The sequence below is a fragment of the Microcaecilia unicolor genome, chromosome 5, assembly GCF_901765095.1.
Source record: "Microcaecilia unicolor chromosome 5, aMicUni1.1, whole genome shotgun sequence".
NCBI lineage: Eukaryota > Metazoa > Chordata > Amphibia > Gymnophiona > Siphonopidae > Microcaecilia > Microcaecilia unicolor.
In genome coordinates, this window is record NC_044035.1 from 70,054,849 (window position 1) to 70,081,724 (window position 26,876).

At 41.2% G+C, this 26,876-nt stretch overlaps 1 protein-coding gene across 9 annotated transcripts in view; it reads left to right on the plus strand.

Moving 5' to 3' along the window:
• The window catches only part of JAKMIP3 (Janus kinase and microtubule interacting protein 3), a 215,414-nt gene that overhangs the window by 93,887 nt on the left and 94,651 nt on the right, over nucleotides 1-26,876 (plus strand). For 7 of the 9 annotated variants that reach the window (XM_030202974.1, XM_030202976.1, XM_030202975.1 and 4 more), the window contains exons 4-5: nucleotides 3,878-4,093; nucleotides 14,633-14,752. In XM_030202974.1, coding sequence (XP_030058834.1) covers nucleotides 3,878-4,093; nucleotides 14,633-14,752 — 336 coding nt within the window. The remainder of the gene's footprint in view (nucleotides 1-3,877; nucleotides 4,094-14,632; nucleotides 14,753-26,876) is intronic. The other 2 variants (XM_030202977.1, XM_030202982.1) reach the window with 1 other exon arrangement.

The following is a 26,876-nucleotide window of genomic DNA, read 5'->3' on the forward strand; positions in this document are numbered from 1 at the left end:
ATAACATTCTACCTAAGCTTCCATAGGTAACCAATGGAGACTTTTTGGAAGAGGTCAGATTTTGTCATATCTCTTTGCTTGACATACCATTCCAGTTTCAGTGTTTTGTAGAGTCAGCAGTCATCATGTCAATTTATGAGAACAACTGACATAAAGTGCATTACAATAATCTAATTGACTAATCACTAAAGAATGAACTACCAATGAAAAATGATCCAAAGTAAAGTAATTTCTAACTCAACAAAGTTGTTTTAGCCTCCAAAAGATTTTTTTTTTACTCAGTTGACTAACATACTTGTTAAAGGTTAACATGAGATCTAAGATTATTCCAAGTATTTTCAGACCAGGTTCATTTGATAAACAAAAGTTACTGGCTCATTTTCAAAAGAGAAAAATGTTTTTAAAAATGGCATAAAGGATTATTTGGACATTTTACTTGTCAAAACTTTCTAACTGCTATTTTTCAAACCCATTTTCTAAATGTTTTGCCAGTGCGTTCCAATTACAAGGGGGCAGGATTTGGGTGTTCCTAAGACGTGGACATTTTTTGGCCATAATAAAACAAAACAAAAACTCCAATTTACAATTACAATTAGCTACAATTTAGATTTTTTTGGCCTATACTTGTTTTTATCCTGACTGAGTCACAAAAAGGTGCCCTAAATGAACAGATGATCACAGAAGGGATTAAGGCATGACCCCTCCTTACTCCCTCAGTGGTCACTGACTCCCTCCCACCTCCGAAAGATGTGAAAAAACAATACATATCAGCAGTGTGTTTCTTCTAGCAAAAAAGGTGCCGGTACTCAAATATCAGGCCACCCTTCAGGGATGAGGTGATCACTGAGGGACTCACCCCACAATAGCCAGGCCCCCTGCAACCAGTTACAGAATCTATGACAAGGCAGAATTGGTGTGTAGAGCCTGAGCTCTTTCATTAAAACTTGGGGACCATGGGCCAATTTCAGCACACAATGGAAAAGGTGCCAGTACTCAGTACCCCCAAGTACCCTCTCAAAAAAATCCCTGCATATCAGTCTCTATGACAGCCTTAGATGTTATATATAGCCAGTCCTATTAGAGCAGCAAGCAGGTCCCTGGATGAGCCTAGTGGTCAGAGCAGAGCACTGTAGAGAAGAGAACCCAGGCCCATACACTACTCTTACTGTTACACTTGTGGTGGAAAGTGTAAGCCTTCCATATCACCAAAAACCTACTGCACCCACATATAGGTGACCCCTGCAGCAATACAAGCTATTGTAGTGGTATACAGTTGGGTACATTAGGTTTTTGGTGGGTTTTGTAGGGATCACCATACAATATAAGGGGGTAACGGTAAAATGTGTACCTGGTACCTTTTATGTGAAGTCCACTGCAGTGCCCCCTAGGGAGCCTCACTGCTCTGCTGGGATGTCTTTGTGACCAGTCTACTAAGAATGCTTCCTCCTCCTACATCCCAATGGCTTGATTTTGTGTGTTTTTCACTTGGACTTATTTTTTTGAGCGTAGTCCAAAAAGATAGACACACTGAGTACAGCAACGTCTAGCAAATTGCCATTTTCAGAACAAAAAGATAAACATTTTGCTGTTCAAAAATTGCTATATTCACCCCTTGAATTTTGAAATGTTTTGAGCAAAATGTTCAAAGAAATTCGTAGCTATAACATTTTTGTCTTATCAGTATTTAGGTTTTTTTTTAAATATTTATATTTATATTATAACATATAAACAAATAAAACCAATGATAAAAAACAGAACAAATCAATAATGTTTTACAAATATATAACCAGTTTTAAATGGTAGCATGTAGTGCAAACGCTAACTGACTTGAAACATTTTTGAATTTTATGAAGCAGAACATTATTTTTTTGTAATACAGGAATGAACAAGCAATGTCATCAGCGTAGGTGTAAAAACTGATTTCCACATCAGACAAGAAGTTTCAAAGTGTTCATAAGTACATTGAACAGAATTGGCAAAAGGGGTGAACCCTGTGGAACAGAACCGGTGGGTTGCCAGAGTTCAGAGATGATTTCTTTATGTTTCACTTTATAAATTCTTGTAGTCAGGAAACCCCTGAACCAATCAAGGACACCCCCTTCCCCCCAGTGATGCCCATCTCACTCATCGTGCAAAGTATAAAGAAGCATCTCATGCTTAGGTTAGAAATATCCAATTTATCATCAATAATAATCCCAAGAATTTTAATGGAAGTGACCACTTTAGGTGTGGCAAGATAGTCGGAGATGCTTCTTTAATTCTGGGTAAGAATAGAATGTCTTTGATTTTTCAAAAAAATAATTTTAATTTCTGAAACAACTAGTCAGATATGGTCTGAAGTTTAGAATCAAACTGAGCTATCAATTTTTGTCAGTCTCTATATATCATCAATATAGAAAGGGAATGGGACTTGATATACTGTGTGTGTATGTTTTTTTAACTACATTCTAAGCAGTTTAATATGCAGGTACTTATTTGTACCTGGGACAATGGAGAGTTAACTGACCCAGAATCACAAAGAGCTGAAGGGGGCATCAAACCCAGTTCCCCAGGACCAAAGTCCATTGCACTAACCACTAGGCTACTCTTCCATGCCTAGAAATGGATTGTAAGCTCTAGAGGATGAATTAAACTAACCCAAGGAGCCATAACGATATTGAATAAAGTTAGTGTAAATATTCAGCTTTGAGGAATTCCACAACTAACTGAAAATGAATTTGAAAGAGCAAATTTGAGTGAAACTATTGTAAAGCATGATCTCCTAAAGGCACCTGGGGTACTTCTGATTTTTTTTTTTTGTTAGAGATGTATGAAAGCAGCACCTATTCGTGCTAGAGACCAGAAGGGGAAAAAGTTTAATGCACTGAAAATTGACAAATGTTGCAGTGTTTTTGCCATTTCTGACTCTCCATTCCATTAAAATCAAAGCACAATAAACAGAAAGGAAACCAATCGGAAATGATAACAATGTTGAATAATAAGGGTCCTTTTATTAAAGCCTAGTGCATGCTAATGGACATTAGCATGTGCTAAATTCCACATGACCCATAGGTATAAAACAGGATGCTCAGAACTGAGGGGGTCTTTTACAAAGGCGCACTAGCATTTTTAATGTGCACTAAACACTAGAGATGCCCATAGAAATATATGGCTGTCTCTAGCGTTTAGTGCATTCTTAGTTTTAGCACGCTTTAAAAACGCTAGCGCAGCTTTGTAAAAGGACGCCTTAGCATGTACTAATGTCCAATAGTGCATGCTAAGCTTTATTGAAAGGGCCCCTAAGATTGCTCTTAGTATTTAACATTAAAGTCAAACAGTGAAAAAGCTCCTGAACTAGTGAATGTCATCAATTTTCTTGTTTTAGTGTAAACACTTCCATTGAATCAATGGCAAATATTTTCACAAATGTACAAATTGTTTCCCAATAGTAGCTTTGATGTCATAGATTATTGTATGTCTTCATAAACCAATCATGCATGTGCCGCCTTTTTTACTTTCTGCAAAACAGAGGACTTTTAAGGACACTAATTAAGATATTTTCAAAAAGCCAAGGCTTTCATTATAGGTCCTTATCAAGTGAAAATACTGCAGTTTGTCTTAAGATGTGATTGAAAATTCAATCTATGCCATGAAAGGGAGCTAGAGATTCACAGTAGGGATAAATTGTATTGGCACTGACAAACATTTATTGATGGAATATTCTTGCCACAAGGTGTTTTCTCCCCCGTCACTAAGAGGTGATAGACCCTTAAAAGTGTTTTTAACTTGGCTGCCTGGGGTACATGCAGCTTGGTGGTATAATGCTGCTTGTCTCTATGGTAACCAGCACTCTGTGTAAAATGGATGCCTGTGTGATTGTATTTTGTTCTCCTTGTAGATGGATGAGATAAAATTAAAAGACAGAGCAGTCTACGTGCTGGAAAGAGAGTTAGGGGTTCAAGCCGGGCATGCTCAGAAACTTCAGCTCCAAAAGGATGCTTTAGATGAACAACTGTCCCAGTTCAAAGAGTCTGATCGGCATCTGGGTAGCCCCAAACGTGACCTTCCTTTTGCAAGTGGTGCAGGAGATGCTTCAGATCATTCAGGAAGCCCTGTAAGCTCTTTCACCTGATCTTCTCCTAAGGGAAAGGAAAAAAAAAAAGACAATATCTTGATGAGCACACAATCAAGCGAGCCAGAGCTTTCCCTCAGCAGAATTGAGGAAACTAAGGAACAATCCTTAGGGTTCCCAGAAATAGCCTTAACTGTTTATTTATCTAGATGGATGATGGGAGAAGATTCACTTTTGTCTGGATTTCTTTTCTTAATGGTGGTGGTGGGAGGGATTGCCTTAGAATAAAATTAATATATTTTAAAGATGTTATTATCCATTTTTTGGCTTTGGCAAAGTCTCTGCTGGCAAATATTATATATATATATTTTTAATGAGTGGTATATGTTTATATTGACATGATTTAACTTGCTTTTCATTATTAAAACATTAAGGGTTATATCTACTAAAGTGTGCTAGTAAATGGGCATTGGCATGTGCTAATGTGGGACTTTCTAGCATGCCCAGGAAATACAGCAATTTGCATAATTTCTCTTTCAGGTCATGTGTTAATATTGGCATTAGTATAACCTGAAAAACATTGATGGGGAAGCACTTACCACCTCCTATTTAGAAGGCACTAAGGGCTCCTGTATTATGGACGTGCTAACCAGTTAGTGCATAGTAATTAAAACACACTAGTTGGATAGCACATCCATGTCCATTCTCCACCCCTTACGTGCCCCTTTCAGAAAATAAATATAAAATTAAAAAATACTGTGGGGCCTTCTTACCAAGCTGCGGGAAAAATGGCCCTGTGCTGGCAGCAGGGGCTGTTTTTCCCCACGTGCGAGGGACCTTTTTACCACAGTGGGTAAAAAAGCCCCAGCACACATGGCCATGCAATAAGAGAACTCTTACCGCATGGCCATGCAATGGGGAGCCCTTACCACCACCCACTGAGGTGGCGATAAGGGCTCCCGCACTAACCTGGTGGTAATCGGGCAGTGTGTGGCAATGCCTGTTTACTGCTGGGTTATCACCATGCAAGCCATTTCCGGGGGGGGGGGGTATTTTTCCCCTCAGAAATGTTGTGCGTTTGGGGTGGAACTACTGCTGGCGGCTGTGTTGGGCCTGCGGTGGTCCCGAAAGAGCGAGCGGTAAGCCTGCGTTGTGCTTACTGCTGCTCTGTAAGAGATTCCCTGTGTGCTTAGGGTCCTTTTACTAAGCAGCAGTAGAGCTAATGCGTGGGTAGCGCATGCCAAATCAGCACTACCACAGGGGTAGTACAGGCACCCTGCGGTAGTTTCGGTTGGCATTCGCTATTTCATGCAGTAGAAAATATTTTTCTATTTTCTACCATGGGGAACGTTCTCAGCAGTGATCGGCAGCGCAGCCACATTGGCGCATGCTGCATGATTACTGAACATGCAGCATGTGAACCATGGGTGGCGGCAAGGGTTCAGGCAGTAAATATCCACTTGCAACTTTTAGTTTTAGTGCATGGCCATTTACTGCCCCATTGAAAAATACCTTTTTTTCCCAGCTGTGGTAAAAAATGGCCCAGTGTGCACCAAAAATATGCACCCACACTACCGCAGGCCACTTTTTACCGTGTCTTAGTAAAAGGACTCCTTAGTGCACACAAACAGGTTATTTATTGCAAAACACTTTAATGCACTTTATGGTAAATGTTAAGCACACATTAAGGTTTAATGCCCTTTGGTAGACATACCCCTAATTATTTCCTTGTAGGGATGTGCATTCATTTGAAATGGCATGAGAAATGTTAAATTCCCTTACTGCTTCATATCATTTTTAACCTAAAATAGGGAACCCCCCCCCCCCCAATTTTTTTTTGTTTTTTGCATGTGTCATCAAAAGAGTTCACTGTTGTATCCTTATCCTTACCTTTACCTTGTACAATAGTGTGCACTATAGATGCCATTGAACTTGAAACAAAAAAAATGTAAAAATCTGAATGTAACAAAAAAAACCCATAAATAACATGGAAAATTAACTTTTTAGTGCCCCTGTTATTTTACAGATGATCTGATTCACTTTTCCCCTAAGGGTTAAATAAAAGAAAATATTTTGGTCTGCACACACCTATTTATTAGAGATTTAACATAGATTGGAGTACAAGCTAGAGCACACAAATTTAACAGATACTGTATAGTACAATATGTTATTCTTGTGTTGTTTCATACTGTACATGCTGAGTGCTTGTTGTCAACACCCCCAATGCATTGAATGTGCCTCACTGATATTCTCTGTACTCTGGTATCCTATCCTACAATGCTCTATTAAATGCTAATCTTAAATCACCTATTACACAGTATGGAGTTTCCATGTAACAATTCATCAAAGTGCAATGTTTTTAGTTAAAGAGACATCATCAGGTTTGGTGTAATAGAAGAGGAACTGAGTATTTAAATGTCATTGTGTAGTGGGTTGAATTTTTGATGTTTGAGGCAGAGAGGCAGAGTAAGGGTCATTATCTCAATATACTGTAAATCTGATATTCCTGGAGACTTGCCAGCTTATTTTCGAAAGAGAAGGGCGGCCATCTTCCAACCCAAATCGGGAGATGGCCACCCATCTCTCGCGGGCGCCCAAACCGGTATAATTGAAAGCCGATTTTGGGGACCCCCAACTGCAGTCCATCGCGGGGACAAACAAAGTTCCTGGGGGCGTATCGGAAGGGTAGTGAAGGCGGGACAGGGGCGTGCCGGGGCGTGCTTAAGAGATAGGCGCCCTTGGCCGATAATGGAAAAAAGAAGGGCGGCCTTAGCGAGAATTTGGTCTGCTTTTTTTGGACCCTTTTTTTTTTTAGGTCCAAGTCCCAAAAAAGTGTCAAAATGCCCAGATGACCACCGTAGGGAATCGGGGATGACCTCCCCTGATTCCCCAGTGATCACTAACCCCCTCCCACAAAAAAAAACAAACTTTAAAAACATTTTTTGCCAGCCTCTTTGCCAGCCTGAAATGTCATACCCAGCTCCATGACAGCAGTATGCAGGTCCCTGGTGCAGTTTTTAATGGGTGCAGTGCACTTCAGGCAGGCGGACCCAGGCCCATCCCCCCTTACCTGTTCCACTTGTGCTGGTAAATGGAAGCCCTCCACCCCCCCCAAAACCCACTGCACCCACATCTAGGTGCCCCCCTTCACCCATAAGTGCTATGGTAATGGTGTAGAGTTGTGGGGAGTGGGGTTTGGGGGGGATTTGGGGGGCTCAGCACCCAAGTTAAGGGAGCTATGCACCTGGGAGGTATGTTCATGTTCATGTTTTTTTTTTTTAATTTTTAAAAGGGGCCCCTAGGGTGCCCGGTTGGTGTCCTGGCATGTGAGGGGCACCAGTGCACTACGAATCCTGGCCCCTTCCACGACCAAAGGGCTTGGATTTGGTCATTTTTGAGATGGCCGGCTTCGGTTTCCATTATCGCTGAAAACTGATGGCGACCATCTCAAATCCGCCCAAATCCTAGCCATTGGCCGGCACCAACCGTATTATCGAAAGAAAAGATGGCTGCCCACCTTTTTCAATAATACGGTCTGTCCCGCACCTTCACACCCCCGTCCTCAGAGATGGGCGGCCATGGAGATAGGCGTTCCCGTTCGATTATCCCCCTCTTGGTGTATCACACTGCAAAAACTGACAATTGTTTCTTTATATGAGTGGGATCTGTCAACACTGGCCATTCTAGTTTCCTAATTTCTGTATCCTGAAGGAAGAAGAATGTAGACAAAACCTATAGAAGTGATCCAATCACTGCAAAAGCTATGAACTGTACACTAAAAATACATGTCAAGTAAATGCAATTAAGTTTGTGTATGTCTTATAAACAAAGAGATGATTTTTTCATGCCTATGCTTGAACCTCTGGTTTTACTGTCACCTTTCTTTGTGCTGCAGTTATAAAGATATGTAAATTGGAGCTTCAGAACTAGTACAAAAATTTATTGTAGGGCTAATGGTGGGCACAACAGTGGCTAACAACCAAAATGTCCCACTGAGTCAATAAGGGGTCCTTTTACTAAGGTGCGATGGAAAATGGCCTGCGCAGTTGTAGACGTGTATTGGACGCGTGCAGGCCCATTTTCAGAGCTCCTGCAAAAAAGGCCTTTTTTGGGGGAACCGAAAATGGTCGTGAGGCAAAATGAAAATTAGCGCGTGTCCATTTTGGGCCTGAGACCTTACCGCCACCCATTCACTTAATGGTAAGGTCTCACAATTCCGATTACCGCCCAGTTAGCGCTGCATGCTGGAAAATAAAATATATTTTCTGGTGCTTGTACTGGACGCACATAAAAAAATGAAATTACCGCCCAGGCCACCCAGTAGCCAGGTAGTAATTCCAAATTGGCGCACTTTGGGTGCGCATAGGCATCTATGCGGCTTAGTAAAAGGGCCCCTAAATAAATATGGAATATATGCAGGGGGAAGTTTTTTTCTTTTATCTATATTATTCGGTACAGTAAACACAACAGAGGTCATACATGTGCATGGGGTATTTTATGACCTATGATGTGGCTTTTGTGCTGAATAATTAAGATATAAGAAAAAACTTTTATGTTGGTAGCACTGCTGAGGTTTTTTCTTTCTTTTTTTTTTTTTAAATAATGGCCATATGCTAATTTTGCCATTAGTATGTGAGCCTCTCCTGCCAGCTATTGTATAAGCAGTAAGGGCTGACACTCTAATTGGTTAGGTTGCGACAATGTAGCTGCAAGAGCTGATTAGCACAGAACACGCCTACTCTCCACCCCCCAGCACTAAAAAAGAAAGGGGCCCTTTTACTAAGCTGCGGTAAAGACTAACTCGTGCTTACCGCAGGTTAAAAACTACTACTGCGAGACAAAGTCAGGCAACCCACAGTAGTTTTCGCATCTGTGCATGCTTCCCATGTGCTAGAAATACTTTTTATCTTTTAGCATTGGGGGCTGGGGGCAGAGAGTAGGCCTGGTTAGAGCAGCTACATTGCCATATGCTAACTGATTAGCAAGTGGCTAGCGCGGGACCCCTTATCACCTGGAAAATAGGTGTCGGTAAGGGCTCCCACACTAATGGCCATGTGTTAACTGGGAAATTAGCACATAGTCATTAATGGGGCCTCAGTGCACAGAAAAATCCACATGCTAATGATAGTACAGGATAAGCAGCATAAAATGTATTGTACTGTTTTGGGATCCTGCCAAGTACTTGTTGCCTGGATTAGCCACCTTTAGAAATAGGACGCTGAGCTTGATGGACCTTTGATCTGTCCCAGTATGGCAGCACTTATGTACTTTATCTATTTTTAGCACGTAAATTCGAATGCATGTAGCTGAAAAGGGCTGCGGCCTTGGGAGAATTGTAGGCATGTCGGGGGCATTACTGAAATTTAAGTACGTTATTATAGAATTCAGGGGAATGTGCCTACATTTAGGCACAGGTATTTACACCAGGTTTTCAGTAGTGTAAATGAACGTATCTGAATGTGGGCAGATTCCCTGGCCTTATGCGTTATTCTATACAATGCGCCTAACTTTAAGCGCTTTGTATAGAATAGCACTACATTATTAGACATTATTATTAAACATTATTTATGGAATCTGGCTCTAAGGGGTTAATTAGGCACCGATAAAAATCGGCACTCAATGTTACTCTATAAAGGGCACACTGGGATGAGCGAATTTTATAAAATAATGTTGAGAACTGAATTCCATGATCAACTGTGGGCACGAGGTCTTAAGCCAGCTGAAACTTGGTGTAAATCCTGATGTACAAGTTGGGCGTGGATCCCCACTATTCTATAGTACAGCACACATTTTTGTGAATGCTCTTCCCGTAGCCATGCCCCCTTTTGAGTTGCACATGATCCAATTTAGGCATCCATTGTTACAGAATAGCATGCAGCCAGATCGGCACCCAAATCATAATTAATGCCAATTAAGTGCTTGTTAACGTCAATAATTAAATAATTGGCGCCCATTAACTAATTATTGTTGGGATTCGTGCCCTTTAAAGAATTGGGGGTAAACGTGGTATTTATTTTACTTATTTACTTTTTGGGAAGGGCATGTCAGGTGTGGAGAATGGGCATGGATGCGCTATTCAGGTGTTGTGTTGACATTAGCTTTAGACTAACTGAATAATGTAGACTTAGCACGGGGGTCATTACCACCTCCAAAATAGGAGATAGTAAGTGCTCATGCGTTAATTTATTTTAAATGGATGCACGCCAATATTACCATCACATCACACAGACAGAATTCAACAGTTAGAAAAAAGACTAATTTATGGCAGTTAGAACTGGGCTTAGCATGCAGAAAAGACTCATGTAAGGGTGCATTGAGCCCATTTACTAGCATAGCTTAGTAAAAGGGTCCCTTAATATTCTAACCTTTGTATTCCTCTTCATTTTCATTTATAGGTTACAATTTTGTTTCAGGTTTTTGCCATCTGACCTTTAGAATGTTGCTATAGCCTTCGTATAGGCAATGAGATAAAGTACAATATACCTTCTCTTTCTTCTGGAGTCATTTCCCCATGACTTCTAGCTAGTGAGCTGTGATCCCCTTAAAAGCTAACTCATTATCACTTTCTACCATTGAACTGAATGAGATTACATGTAGCTGGTAAAATCAAACTCTGGGAATTAAGGCTGAATAAAAAATAAAACTGTCATTTCAAACAGTAGTTAGGTGAACTGTTGTTTAATGGAAGAATTTCTACATAACAAGAAGTTTAGGAGAGATTATCAAATGCAGGCAGAGAGCAATTTTCAACTTTTTAAAAACGTGGTCAGCAAATATTTTTCATTAAACGTTATGATGAAAAAATTGTACCAGTCATTTTTCCCCTTAAGGACTTTATTTATTATTGTGTCCTTGTTTCAAGTCATAGAAGCATAGAAAAATGGAAGATGATGGCAGAAAAAGACCACATGGCCTATTTAGACTGGTCATACTTACCAACAGCCCAGCTATACAACCCCCTTCCACTCCCCAGAGATCTTCAGAGCTTGTCCCGTGCCTTCTTGAATTCAGATACAGTCCTTGACTTCATCATTATTGATGGGAGGCTGTTCCACACATCCACAACCCTTTCAGGAAATAAATACTTCCTTTGTTTTCTCTTTCATCCTATGACAATTCATTAGCAACATTCTTTCAATGAAGAGGTTCGTTTCCTGTGTGTTTATATCACAGGTCTTTATTTTATCTCCCCTCTTCTGTCTTTTTCAAAGTATACATATTGAAATCTTTAAGAGGCCCTTTTACTAAGCCGCGTAAGGGTCTACGCGTGCCCAACTTGCACCAAAATGGAGTTACCACCCGGCTACTGCATGGCTCTTGTAATTTCATTTTTGGCACGCATTCGATACACGCATCCAAAAAATATTTTTATTTTTGAACACGCATATCGGACATGCGCCAAGTGGCATTACTGCCTGGTTACCACATGAGTCTTTACCGCTAGGTCAATGGCTGGCAATAAGGTCTCAGACCCAAAATGGACGTGTGGCAATTATCATTTTACTGCACATCCATTTTCAACAAAAAATTAAAAAGACATTTTTTACAGGTGTGCTGAAAAATGATTCTGTGCATGCCCAAAACACGTCTACACCACTGCAGGCCATTTTTCAGTGCACCTTTGTAAAAGGACCCCTAAATTTGTCCCCATATGCTTCATGATAAAGACTACTGGCTATTTTAATAGGCATCTTGCATAGACTCCATCCTATGATATACTTTTGAAGTTGCAGTCTCCAGAATTGTCACAGTACTCCAAATGATGTTTCTTTAGAGACTTATACAGAGGTACTATCACCTCCTTTTTTTCTGCTGACCATTCCTCCCTCTGTGTATCAAAGCATCCTTATGGCTTTTGAGTCACCTTTTCTACATTTTTGGCTTCCTTAAGATCATGAAATGCAATCGCCCCTAGGTCCTGCTCATTCATGCACAGAACTTCACTTCCTATACTGTACCATTCCCTTTGGTTTTTACAAGTGAAACATATGACCCTGCATTTTTTAAAGCATTAATTCTTACCTTCCAAATTCTAGATCATTCTTCAAGCTTTACTAGATCCCTTATCTTATCCACTCTTTCTACAATGTCTGCCTATTGCAGATTTTGGTATCCAAGTCACCTTCTTCCAGAGCCTTATTTTACATTTCATTACATTACATTACAAGACATTTATACCCCACACATACCTACTGAGTTTGGTGTGGCTTACAAATCAACACTGGGGTTTGCTAAGCCGCTAGCATGGCTGGCTGTTCGCTAGTGCCGACACAGCCCATTCACTTTGAATGGCTGTGTTGGCAAAGCCACGCAGAAACCACTAGCGCGGCTTCGTAAACAGACCCCCCCGAGAGAGGTAGGTAATTCCTAGGAATATTACAATAAAAATCAAACTAAGTCCACATCTCTATTAAAATACATGTTATAACAGTTATAAAAATAAAAAAATGTCTAAATAAAAAAGTTTTCAGCAATTTCTGAAAGGTAGCGCATAATTAACCTGATTTCTGATATTAATTGGTAGGCTATTCCAATAGGTAACGACCTGATATGCAAAGGTACTGACAAAAATACTCTCATACTATGGGCATTATTATAGATACATTTCTAGATGTTGCTGTTTTTATCCCATTTTTATGTTTTATATGGCTTTTCCCACCCATCCCCTTCAATCTTAGTTTAAAGCCCTCTTCAGTATGTTAGCCAGTCTGCTCTGGAAGTCATTTTGCTCTTTTTAAAATATTAGTTGGACACCATTTCTGTTACTAGTGAATTCTGCAACAGAATCTGCAGATTTATTTGAATTCTAATAGGAGCCCTGTTGGTTTAAAACCGCCATGAACTTTCACATACCCCATTGGTGGCAGGATTTGAATGATTGGTCTCGTGGTAAAATACTCTGTAGTACTATAATAAGTCCCAAGTGCCATCTGTTTTGGGGGTTACTCTGTCCCTTTGAATGCATAAAAATAAAGCATCATCAAGTAAAAAAATGTACAGTGTTAACTTTTTTTTAAAGTTAGTTCAAATCACCTTATATCTTTTTTTGTTGCCCAGTTTTTTCTGAATGCTGAAAATCTATTGGTTAATATTCAGCTATGCTGGTCAGTGTTATTTTTAAATGCCAGCTAACATGGCTTAATTAAATCTGAATACTTAGCGCTGCTATCTGGATAGCAGTTGGCACTGAATATCCGGATTCACTGGTAACTGGTACTATTATCCGGAGACCGGTGATATTGAGAACACTATCCAGATAGCAAACTGGATAAAGTTAAGACAGACGTGTTGTTATCCTAACTTTATCTTGATAGTTATCCAGTTAGTAAACCGAATATCACCACAAACAAGATAACTCCTAAATTCACGAACCACTCGGCACTATCTGGATAATGCAAGGCCAGTCTGTAAGGATACTCAGCTGCATTATCCAGATACTGCTGATTTAAAATCCATTGTTAGGCCTAACAAATCCATGTATCTAGATAATGGCAGCCGTTATCTGGATGAATAGCTTTGAATATTGCTCATTTGGCTGTGCTATTTTGCTTTTACTGTTTTTTCTTTTAATCTTCTGTAAATCTCTAATGAGAAGTCAGTGGAGCAAGAAAACCATATTGAAGTTCTCACACAATCATATTTTTATCTGCTCCTACCTTTCGGTTAGAGGCCCTCTCAATAGATTTGGATCTCATGCATTTACATGAATATATATGATATATATTAGCACACAGTTGATCCATGAGCACGATTAATTTATATGAGATGAATCTGCACACATACTACCTCCATAATGTGCAAATCCATCTCATACATATTCAATAAGGTCTTCTTGAAAACCTGATCCATTTGGGGCCTCGAAGATTGCACTTAGTCACCCCTGCTTTATACTAAATGTTTTGAGGAAGCTCTCAAGATCTTGGTCAAGAACCACTTTTTTCTATGTTAATAGAAGAGCTGCACTATTCTAAAGAATAAAACAGAATCATATCGAAAAAAGTGGTACAGATTGAGAAAAAGGTTAGAATATTATAGTTACAATATATTAGAATAAGAAGTACCTTTTAAAAGCTTATGTTACTAAAGTATTAAAATAAATCTTAATAATGATAGCAGATTTTTAAAATGCATGCTTTTCTCTGATGTAAATGTGACTAAAGTGAGTGGAAAAGGTCATTAATTCACAAAGAATTGAATTATATTTAAATTTAACTTGATTTTACATATTGAAGAACTAAAACTTTGGAGTCTGTACATCTAACACATTGAATTCAATTACTGGTCATTGAAAATGTGCTTATTATCAACATTGTTTTTCATGTCTGTCCACATTGATATTTTTCTATACATATGTACATGAACTATTCATAATTGCTTCTATATCCATGCTGAATTACATTTCTGCTCTTTCAGTTTTAATTTTGCACTTTTTCTTGGTTAACCAAGTTAATGTACATATTGCATTCTTCTGCGATCTCCAGGCTTTGTAGCTATGTTTTTTTTTAATCAGAGTCTGTCTAAGTAGGAATGAATTGCTTCAAGGTGTGATGTGCAGTTATTTGCAGTTAATCTTTGTTTCAGGAACAGCAGTTGGATGAAAAAGATGCACGTCGTTTTCAACTTAAAATTGCAGAATTAAGTGCGATCATCAGGAAACTGGAAGACCGCAATGCATTGCTGTCGGAAGAGCGAAATGAGCTGGTAAATAAAACTTCCAGTTAACATTCTTTTAAATTTGCGCTTTACAACTGTGCATCACATCTTATTTTAAAGGAAAACATTGTGGGGGCCTGTTTGCTGAAGTGTGGTAAATGGTAACTGTTATCGTATGACCATGACATTTAGCATACATTAATTTAGGCGTTAGATGTTTAACATGGAAAGTGATGGAAAATGGGTGGAGAAGGCAGGTTATGGATATGGACAGTGCCCTGTAGTTAGCATATGGTCAGTTACCATGTGCTGTCACCCCTGCAGATAGTGCAGATGTACTTATCGCCTCCTGCTGAGGTGGTGGTAAATGCATCCACACTATTTATGATGCACATACTATGGCTGGTGCCAGGGGTGTAGCCAGACACTCAATTTTGGGTGGGCCTGGGCCCAAGATGGGTGGGCAGAACTCCGCCTTGTCCCACAAGTGATATGGTCTCGCCCTCTCTCACCTGCATGCCATATGATCTCTCAAACATCCCCCCCCCCCCCGCATACCTTTTAAATAGTAGATTTTCATTAGCAGTGAGCAGCAACTAGTACACACTGCTCATGTTGGCCCCATAGCATGTATCAGTTGCTGCTCACTGTAGGCGAAGATCTGCTATTTACAAGGTATGCAGTTGTTGAGAGTTTTCAGCTGGTGGGGCTTGGGATCCTTGCCAGCCACATCATAGGTGTGCTGCTTCTGAGGGCCTGAGCTCAAAGTGGGTGGGCCTGGGCCCACCTGTGCCCACCCTTGGCTACGCCACTGGCTGGTGCAGCTACAAACCCCTCCTACCACTCTATATCCTCCTCCTCCCACTCTAGAACCTCCTACTGAAATCTGCATAAAAAGTCCCACACCCTGGGCTCCCTCAGCATCTAACCTTCAACCTATCCCTTAGACCTCTCCTGGCATTTACTGAGAATTTCCCCAGTGATCGGTGGGGGGGGGGGGGGGGGGGGGTACGAGTGATCCTCAAATGCTCTTGCAGTGTCAGCACCCAAGTTCAAAGTGATGCTTCTGACCCCTAATGGTAAATTCACAATACTATTGCTAGGAGCCAAGCTGCCAATTAAAGGGTACATGCATTTTGCTGTGCAGTTAAAGAAAGAAAATTTATTTTAACTGCACAGCAGATAACATGATGCAGTTAGGTATACCTCTTGAGGTGGCATTAACTGCTCTGCATTACCTGCCACATTAACAGGTAACAACCTCCAAGCTAACTACAAGGTGCAGTCCATGCCCATTTCTTGCCCTCTTCCATGTTAGATGTGTAACAGTAAGTGTGTGTTAATTCCTGCAATAAGTTACTACATTAACTGAGAGCATGAGCCTTCACTCTTAGAGCATGATAATTCCCATGTTAAATAGTTAATACAACTTAATAAATAGGCCTCCACATTTTCAATAAATGTCAGGGGGTCCTGAGAGGGGATCCTGAAAGGGGCATTTTGTTTTGGATCCATGTTTACAAATCAGATGGTACACACTGAGCACTAACAGCTGTTTAATAACTGTAGCCATTTTCTTTTTCTTAATTGCACAATATAATATACTAACAGCCGACACAAAATATGATAATAAGAATATAAAACAAACAGAAAAGTGGGCACACAACCAGGAGGCCCAGAGACTGGATCACAGTAAAGCTAAAACCAAATTTTATTAATTAGTATATTTGACTCGACACAACCGTTGTGTTTTGGCCAAAAGGCCTGCATCAGGAGTCTAAATACTAAAGTAGACAGCTAATGATGATCCAGAATAAGAAATACTGGCGAATAGTCTATAAATGGTCTTAAAAAAGACCTTTGTATCGAATCGTGGAACGGATCACTTGCGTGAGGGGTTCAGCAGTAAATTTGTGCCCACTTTTCTGTTTGTTTTACAAAGTATCCGTGGGTCTTCTTTGAGTTCTCCACGCTTTATGGATTCTCTATTGAAATAAGAATATAAAAACATAAGACTTGCCATACTGTGACCGGTAGATACTAAGCTGAGGTAAAGTATTGGAAAAAATAGCATGTTAGTAACTTACACAATAAACTTCATTTTGCACTGGTGGCCAGCAACGCAAAAGTAGTGGGCCCTAAGTTGTGGTTGCTGTGTTATAAAGGTCCTGTGCCAGAAAAAAAAAACACCCCATTTCCCCATCTCCTGTTTGGTATCAGGTAGATCCTTCACCCCCAATTCCCTCTCTTTCCTATAACCAGCGCACCTCTCTACCACTGGATTGAAGCCTCAGTAGCCAAGCTCCAATCTGACTTCCCTCCTAATGTGTACTGTCCTACCCCCAATGCACCCCCAACTCCTTTGTAAACCAGGCCCATTGTCTCCCAGTTGGAGCTCCTGAATGAATTATTCAATGATCTAATTCATTTTTATTGTTTGCACCTCAGTATAGGTGAATGATAGTCTGAATATCCTAGCACAGACATAGAGGCAATACATGGCCTCATTTATTTCATAGTGATTTATTTCTTGAGACCCACGCTAATCATGTTAGGGAGAAGCCATATCATGCTTATTAACTGATGTGACCTCTGGGGAACTGTGGCACAAATTACCTCTAGTGAATTCAATTTATAAATGATCGATGCCTCATCCGTGCCTATAATTTGCAGTAGGCGTTTTAAAGGGATATTTTCACACTCTCTCCTTCTTTGTACTTCATAATGTTTTTACGTGGAAACATTTTTCAGTGGGTTAAACGGTTACAACAACAAACATCTTGGGAAACACTTGTAAGTTTAACTTTTTGGATAGGAGATGTTTTCACATTGGTCCAGAGTAATGTTTTTCCTTGAGAATTGAGAGGCATATTTTGGCGGCTCTTCTTTCCCACCACAACAAGAGTACTTCGCAGAGTGGTTCCACTATGCCAGTTTACACACTAGTTTTCAGAACTTATACTGAATGCAGCATTTAACTCTTTATTTACACATCTTTGAGAGACTGCAGAGACTCCTGAGGTAGGCCAGTCAGCCGAAACATGGCAGTGTCAAGTCTATAAAGTTGTACAATAAACTTTTAGACACATAGCATTGTCAAGACATTTCTTTGAGTCATCTTTGCTTATATTATGTTCTTATAAAGGAACCCAACCTGTAGCTACACAATGCAAAGTTCCACATTAGAAGTCCCTGCTCAGGAAAAAATTCTAGGTGTCATCATTGATAATACATTAAAATCCTGAACCCTGTGAGCAGATTTATATTCCAGGAAGGAATAGTGCTAATCTGCGTTCCAATTAGGCTGGTCAGGGGGCTTTCTTTCTGAAGTCATGGGTAAATGGACAAAAGTGGGGGGGGGGGGGGGGGGGGGGACTGGAAGCACTGGAACTTGCTTCCACCTTGATAGCATAGGGCACTGGCTTCTCTCAAAACCCTGGGTAGGAGGGGTGGCCCAAAGCAATTTGCTGTCTGAGGCAAGGGATGAAATGGTGCCTCTGGCCGTCCCAGCATTATGCCCCCCCCTTCCCCGAGTCCAACATCTCTCTGTTCACACACTCTCTCTCTCCGAACTCTCTCCTCCCTCCCTGGCCACAGTCTGGCATCTCCCCCTTCCTTCCTCAACTCCAGGCCACCTCTGAGGAAACAGGAAGTTATATCAGAGAGGCGGGCTGCAGTACAGAGAAGAAGCCATTGCCAGTGGCAGGGCAGCACAGCGCATGCGAATCTGTGCTGATGATGACTTTTGGAAAACAAAATAAGAAGGTAGACTTGGGGAAAGGGGTTGAGAAAGGAAGGGAGAGAAGCCAGACCTCATCCTGTGTGGGGATGGAAAAGAGCAATGTTGGCCCGGGAGGAAGGAGAGATGCAAACAGTTAGGCTGGCTGGCTGGCGGTGGTGGCAAGATGCCACTCCATGAAGAGTGCCACCTGAGGCCCCCGCCTCATTTGGCCTAATGGTAGGACCGCCACTGTTAGGTAGCCACTCACCTTGCTCAGCTGTCCTGACATTATTGATGATACAGATTACATATGACTTCTTCTGGGGACCTAATCCTTCTTCCTCCATACAACACAGATCTGATTTGGGGTAGGTGATTCTTTTCCACCATATTTGTGGCAGAAGAACAAACTTTAAGGACCTAGCTGAATCTCCCAGTCCTATCTCACCCTTCAAAAAGAAATAAAAGAAACATGAGAACACAGGAAAAACATGCTGAGTTAGTTGAAGGTTCATTAAGCCCAGGCTGCTGGTATACTGAGAGTGGGACACATGCACCCAGAAGTTCCCAAAATATAGATTCAGTTTCTCATAGCTCATTTTAAGAAACAAGGAATGGCCTGTCTAGCTAACTTCATCCAAAGAACTTGTCCAACCCTCTTTTGAACCCAATGTTAGTTGCCTTTCTTTATTTTTTTTTTCAGTCTGCTGGTTGTTAGAATTATGGAGTGTTTCTGTAGTGTAGTTTGAAAGGTTAAATAAATCTAACCAGATGAACAGATACCAGAGTACAGTAAATATATATCATTTTAACACAATAAAAAAATATATACATAAAACTTTAATTAAACAATAGAATAATAAGCAAAGTTATCATCTATTACACAGAATCTATTATGTAAAACCCACATGGCCATGTTCCAGCATAATGCCTTCATCAGGAGTACATATAAAATGTTAAATGAAATAAAAATGGTAATGTTGCACAATGCCGCACTTAGGTCCAAATTCTATAAATGGTGCAGAAAAATCGGCAACAAGAAAAAACGCGGTAAGCACTATTCTATAAATAGCACTCAATGTTAGGTGCCATTTATAGAATAGCACTTAGTGCCAGGATCTGTGCTTAACTTTAGATGTGAGGATTTACACTAACTAAACCCTGGTGTAAATTCTCACATCTAAATTAGGTGAGGATCCCTCTTATTCAATAATAGCGTACATAAATTTAAGGAATGTCTCTCATCCACCCATGACCATCCCATGGCCATGCCCCCTTTTTGGGTCCACACGTAAAGTTTGCATGTGGATTCTGGCACCTAAAAATGCACATGCAAATTTCAATTATGCCAATTAGTACTGATAATTGATCCAAGGGAAATGTGTGTGTTAGGTGGTGATATGCACAGACAGTGAGAGGGATCTTGAGGCGATAGTATTTGAGGATCTGAAAGTGACAAAACAGTGTGACAAGGCAGTGGCCATAGCCATAAGGATGCTAGGCTGTATAGGGAGAGGTGTAACCAGCAGAAGAAAGGAGGTGTTGATGCCCCTGTACAAATTGTTGATGAGGCCCTACCTAGAGTATTGTGTTCAGTTTTGGAGGCCATATCTTGCTAAAGATGTAAGAAGACTTAAAGCATTCCAGAGGAAGGCGACAAAAATGATATGGGGCTTGTGCCAAAAGACAGATGAGAAGAGACTGGAAGACCTGAATATGCATACCCCAGAGGAGAGGAGGGACAGGGAAGATATGATACATATGTTTAAATACTTAAAAGGTATTAATGTAGAAACAAATATTTTCCAGAGAAAGGAAAATGGTAAAACTAGAGGACATGAACTAAAGTTGCGGGGTGGTAGACTCAGGAGTAATGACAGAAAATTCTTTTTCATGGAGAGGGTGATTGATGCCTGGAATGCCCTCCTAAGGGAGGTGCTAGCAACAAAAACAGTGATAGAATTCAAAAAGACATGGGATGAACACAGGGGATCTCGATCTAGCAAATGAATGGTATAAAAAACAAAACTTAAAGGGTTGTATATACGTTTGCTTGTCAAGTGGTGCTTAGATGGCAACTCTGGCTGTATCAACTAAGGCTGGTGCTGGGCTGGCTTGTACAGTCTGAGCTCCGCATATAGCAATCTGGATGTAGGATGGGCTGAAGAGAGCCTTGACAGAAACTCCAGTAACTTAGAATGTGAGGAAAGTGCCGGGCAGATTTTTACGGTCTGTGTCCCACAAACGACAAGACAGATTCAGATAGGCTGGAGTGGGCTTTGACATCAACTACAGTAGTTGGAACATAAGGACAGAGCCCGGCGGACTTCTATGGTCTATGACCCAGAAACACCAAGAAAACCATGATCAAGTATATAATATCATGTTCATTGTTGATTTAATTTTGAATTGATAATGAATGTGACCATTGGGCAGACTGGATGGACCATTAAGTCTTTACCTGCCATCACGTACTATGTTACTATCTAGCTTATTTTCGAAAGCGAAGGGTGCCCATCTTCCGACACAAATTGGGAGATGGGCGTCCTTCTCGCAAGGCCGCCCAAATCGGCATAATCGAAACCCATTTTTTTACATCCTTGACGGCTTTCCGTTGCGGGGGCGAACAAAGATCCTGGGGCTTGTCGACAGGGTAGCAAAGGTGGGACTGGGGCGGGACTGGGGCGTGATTAGGAGATGGGTGTACTCGGCCAATAATGGAAAAAAGAAGGGCGCCCCTGACAAACACTTGGCCGACATTACTTGGTCCATTTTTTTCATGACCAAGCCGTGAAAAGATGCCCAAACTGAGCAGATGACCACCGGAGGGAATCGGGGATGACCTCCCGTTACACCCCCAGTGGTCACTAACCCCCTCCCACCATTAAAAAACAGGTTAAAATACTTTTTTGCCAGCCTCTATGCCAGTCTCAAATGCCATACTCAGGTCCATCGCAGCAGTATACAGATCCCTGGAGCAGTTGTAGTGGGTGCAGTGTACTTCAGGCAGATGGACTTGGGGGGGGGGGTTGGGGGGCTCAGCACCCAAGATAAGGGAGCTATGCACCTGGGAGCAATTTGTGAAGTCCTCTGCAGTGCCCCCTAGGGTGCCTGGTTGGTGTCCTGGCATGTGAGGGGGACCAGTGTACTACAAATGGTGGCTCCTCCCATGACCAAATGGCTTGGATTTGGCCGTTTTTGAGATGGACGTCTTTGGTTTCCATTATCGGCGAAAACCAAGGTCGGCCATCTCTAAGGTCGGCCATCTCTAAGGTCAACCTAAATGTCAAGATTTGGGCGTCCCCGACCGTATTATCGAAACAAAAGATGGATGCCCATCTTGTTTCGATAATACGTGTTTTCCCGCCCCTTAGAAATGGGCGCCCTTAGAGATGGGCGCCCCCGTTCGATTATGCCCCTCTATGTTAACTATAGGTGCTAATTGGCTCATTATTCAATTAAATTGCAAATTTGTGCATGCAATTTGTTGCATCATTTATAGACATTGGGGGATCATGCCTATATACCTAGTCTGCCTCTTTATACTTAGGTGTGTTAGACTCCCAGGAAAGTAGGCAGTGCTCTATATACCTTACAGCAACAAGAAAGTGAAATACAAACTAAAATAAAAGTCAGGTGGCTCTGAAAATAGCATTGGGTTTTGTTTGAGGTCAGGAACTTGTCCAAATCTCTTTCAAGCCTTGCTATGTTAGTTGACTTGCAGGCTCATGTTCGAAAGAGATCAACGTCCAAAAAGTGACATAAATCGGCACTTGGACGTCCATCTCACAGAAACATCCAAATCGGTATAATCGAAACCGCATTTTGGACGTCTTTCTCAGAAGTCCATCGCAAGGACATTCAAATCTCAAGAGGGCATATTGGAGGCGTGTTCAAGGCGGGACTTGGGCGTTCCTAAGACTTGGATGTCTTTGAGCCATAATGGAACAAAGCAAAAACGTCCAGCACTAAAACTTGGACTTTTTGAACTGGACCTGTTTTTTTTATGAATGAGGAACAAAAAGGTGCCCCAAATGACCACTGGAGGGAATCAGGGATGACCTCCCCTTACTTCCCCAGTGGTCACTAATCCCTTCCCACCCCCCCCCCCCAAAATGTGGTAAAGAACATTACTTGCCAGCCTCTATGCTAGCCTCAGATGTCATATTCAGGTCCCTGCAGTATTTTAGTGCACTTCAGACAGGTGGACCCAGGCCCATCCCCCCACTTCCTGTTACACTTGTGGAGGAAACTGTGAACCCTCCAAAGCCCACCAGAAACCCATTGTACCAACATAAAGGTGCCCCCTTCACCCATAAGGGCTATGATAGTGGTGTACAGTTGGGGGCAGTGGGTTTTGGGGGACTCAACACACAAGGTAAGGGAGCTATGTACCTGGGAGCATTTTATGAAGTCCACTTTGCAGTGCCCCCTAGGGTGCCCGATTGCTGTCATGACATGTCAGGGGGACGAGTCTACTAAAAATGCTGGCTCCTCCCAATCCAAATGGCTTGACTTTGGACGTTTTAAACTTGGACATCTTTGTTTCGAAAATGGACAAAAATCAAAGACGTCCAAATCGCAAAATGTCCAAATCCAAGGACGTCCATGGTATTTTCGAACACAAAAGATGGATGTCCATCTTTTTCAAAAATGACCTTCTCCCCGCCTCGGAATTTGGACATCTTTGTAAAACGTCCAAATTACGACTTAGACGTTTCTTTCAAAAATGCCCCTCCATGTCACATTCTCTGAAACACATTTCATAGTTTAATGATATTCTGCATGAAAAAAAAAAACACTTTCCCTATTTTGTTTTCAGTCTGCTGGCTGTTAGTTTTATGGAATATCGTCAGCTTTTTTGAAAGATTAAACAACCATTCCCTATTAAGTATGATTTTCTAAACTTCTATCATATCTATTTCATTATAACATTTTTGAGAAGGGACTACTGGAACTACGCACAATACTCATAGATGCATACAAAGTATAATTATATTCTCAGTTTTTTTCTCTATTCCTTTTCACATAATCCCTAACATAGTAGATGACGGCAGAAAAAGACCTGCACGGTCCATCCAGTCTGCCCAAGAAGATAAATTCCTATGTGCTACTTTTTTATTTGTACTGTCCTCTTCAGGGCACAGACCATATAAGTCTGGTCAGCCCTATCCCTGCCTCCCAACCACCAACCCCGCTTCTCACCACCAGCTCTGGCACAGACTGTATAAGTCTGCCCAGCACTATCCTCGCCTCCCAACTACCAGTCCCGCCTCCCACCACCAGCTCTGGCACAGACCGTATAAGTCTGCCCAGCACTATCCCTGCCTCCCACCACCGGCTCTGGCACAGACCGTATAAGTCTGCCCAGCACTATCCCCACCGCCCAACCACCAGCCCCAGCACAGACCATATAAGTCTGCCCAGCACTAGTCCTGCCTCCCAACCACCAGCCCCGGCACAGACCGTATAAGTCTGCCCAGCACTAGTCCTGCCTCCCAACCACCAGCTCTGCCACCCATTCTAGGCTAAGCTCCTGAGGATCCCTTCCTTCTGCACAGGATTCCTTTATGTTTATCCCACGCATGTTTTAATTCCGTTACCGTTTTCATCTCCACCACCTCCCGCGGGAGGGCATTCCAAGCATCCACCACCCTCTTCGTGAAAAAATACTTCCTGACATTCTTCTTGAGTCTGCCCCCCTTCAATCTCATTTCATGCCCTCTCGTTCTACCGCCTTCCCATCTCCGGAAAAGGTTTGTTTGTGGATTAATACCTTTCAAATATTTGAACGTCTGTATCATATCACCTCTGTTTCTCCTTTCCTCCAGGGTATACATGTTCAGGTCCGCAAGTCTCTCCTCATACGTCTTGTAATGCAAATCCTATACCATCCTCGTAGCTTTTCTTTGCACGCTTCAATTCTTTTTACATCCTTAGCAAGATACGGCCTCCAAAACTGAACACAATACTCCAGGTGGGGCCTCACCAACGACTTGTACAGGGGCATCAACACCTCTTTTCTTCTGCTGGTCACACCTCTCTCTATACAGCCTAGTAACCTTCTAGCTACGGCCACCGCCTTGTCACACTGTTTCATCCCTAACATTCTATTTGATATTTTTGAAATTTGTTCATATTGAGCTGAAAATCAATATATTATCCACAATGGAGTTGATATTCAGCACCATGTAACCAGGCATTAGAGAGTCCTGTACAGCTAAATAGTGCTGTATGGTTCAGGTGCTGATATTCAGTGACACTTAACTGAATAGTTGCTGAATATTAGTTCTAACTGTCACGACACTTGCTAGTTAAGGATTGGGCAATCTGTATTGGAGTTGGGATGGACCCAGAAGTTCTCCAGCATCATTGATATTCAGTGATGGTTCCATAATAACTAATCAGGCAAGTAGAACTACATATAGCACTAAATTCAGTAAATGGCCCCCAAATTTGGATGCCAAAAAAATACATGCTGAGCACTAGTCTATAAATGGTGCTCCAAGTTGGGCACTGTTTATAGAATAGCACGTAGGCCAGGAGCCACACCCATCTTTTAGGTGTGAGGATTTATACCAATGGAACCGTAGTGCAAATCTTTGCACCTAAATTAGGCGAGGATCCCCTGAATTCTATAATAGTGCGTTCATCTTTAGTGACTGCCCCACCCATGCCCCTCCCATGGTCATGCCACCTTTTCAGTTGTGTGTTAAAGAATTTACGCTTGCATCTTTATAAGATAGCGCTTAGCAAGATGCATGCATAAATCCAAATTGTTGTCAATTAGTGCCCAACTATTGGCGCTAATGGGCTCATTAATTAAATTACACACACAAATTGGGTGTGTGCCCAAATTTGGACATGCAATTTTAAGCACCATTTATAGAATTCCACTGATAATGCTGTCCTAACTATACCTGGTTAGTTATCTGGGCAGCAGCATTTAATTTCATCAGACTAGACAATTTCTGGCAACCAACAAAGATGCAGATATTCACTGCTGGTAGCTGGATTAGGCCTGGAATTGAGTATCTGGGTCTAATTCAGCCTGTGGCAGTCAGCATTTAAAAAATTGATTTCCCCCCCCCCCCCCCCCCCCCCCGACCACACAAACCCTTTTTATAAATTGAAACTTCATCAGCCACCCTCCAGTCCAGGGCATTTTAAATAATAGGTTAAAGATTACTAATAATAGGTTTACCAATTTCATGCCTGAGCTCTTTCAGGAGTCTGATCTGAATACCTTCCAGTCCAGGTGATTTGTTACATTTAGGTTTGTCAATTTGATCCATTACATCTCTTAGATTTACAGTAATTTGTTTTAGTTGCTCTGAATCATCGTCATCAGTGAAGTTGTCTTGTGTTGATATGAATCTGACATCCTAAGGACTGAAACAAAGAATTCATTTTGTTTTTCATTTTAATAACTTGCTCTCCCTAAGTATTCTTTTGCCCATTGGTTGTCTAGCAGCCCAACACACTCTGTCACAAGCTTTTAATTTCACATATACTCAAAAATATGTGTCGTATTATTTTTTGCCTTTACAGCAAGCTTCTTTTAGACTGGCCAGCTGTTATACTTATCCTTGTTTCCTCATTTGGATCTCCTTTATATTTTCTGAAAGATGTTTTTTGTGCTTTCACTACATCTTTCACCTCTCCATTAAACCATTCTGACAGTTGTTTGGTCTTTCTTCAAGAACAGCTTTTAATAAAAATAAAAAGAGTATATTTTATCTAGGGTTCCAAAATGTTATTTTTAAAAATAATATCAAGATGGGTACTTACCACTCTGGTGGTACCCCTTTCTTAACCAGCAGAAGGAAATGAAAAGACCTCATTCCAACACCACGGCTGTACTTCAAATCAACATTCTCTGTAAGGTGGACAGTTGTCTGCTCCTCAATTGCTATCACTGGAATATTACATTTCAATCATGCAAGACAGGCAGGTCACCTGGAAGTCTCACATAACTAGTCTGTCTCAGATGATTGAAGCCATGATATTGCTGCACTACTCTTGACTATAGCAATGCGGGAAACAAACACTAGTGAACTTTAGAGAGAATTTTGCTTCAGATGGCAGCATTTCACATGATACAGCAACAAATAGCAAAGTGGGTATCAAGAAAGGGTGGAACAATTTTATTAAAGGACCTGACAAGGGCCGCGTTTCAGCAAATGCCTGCATCAGGGGTCATCAAATGCGAAAACATAAGCATAAGTGAAAGTGCTTGGTACCACAGACTTAGTCCATTTGTTCACAGTTCTACATGGAGCATTTCAAATGATATCCAGAGATACATATCAACAGTTCTGCTTCTAAAATATGCATCCAGTTTTTAAAAGACTAATTTCAAAGTACTGTTTTCTTCAGAACCCAGTGTGTAATGAAAAATGTAATTAGTATTCAAACATTTATATAAGAAACTGTATCCTTTTTTGTAGA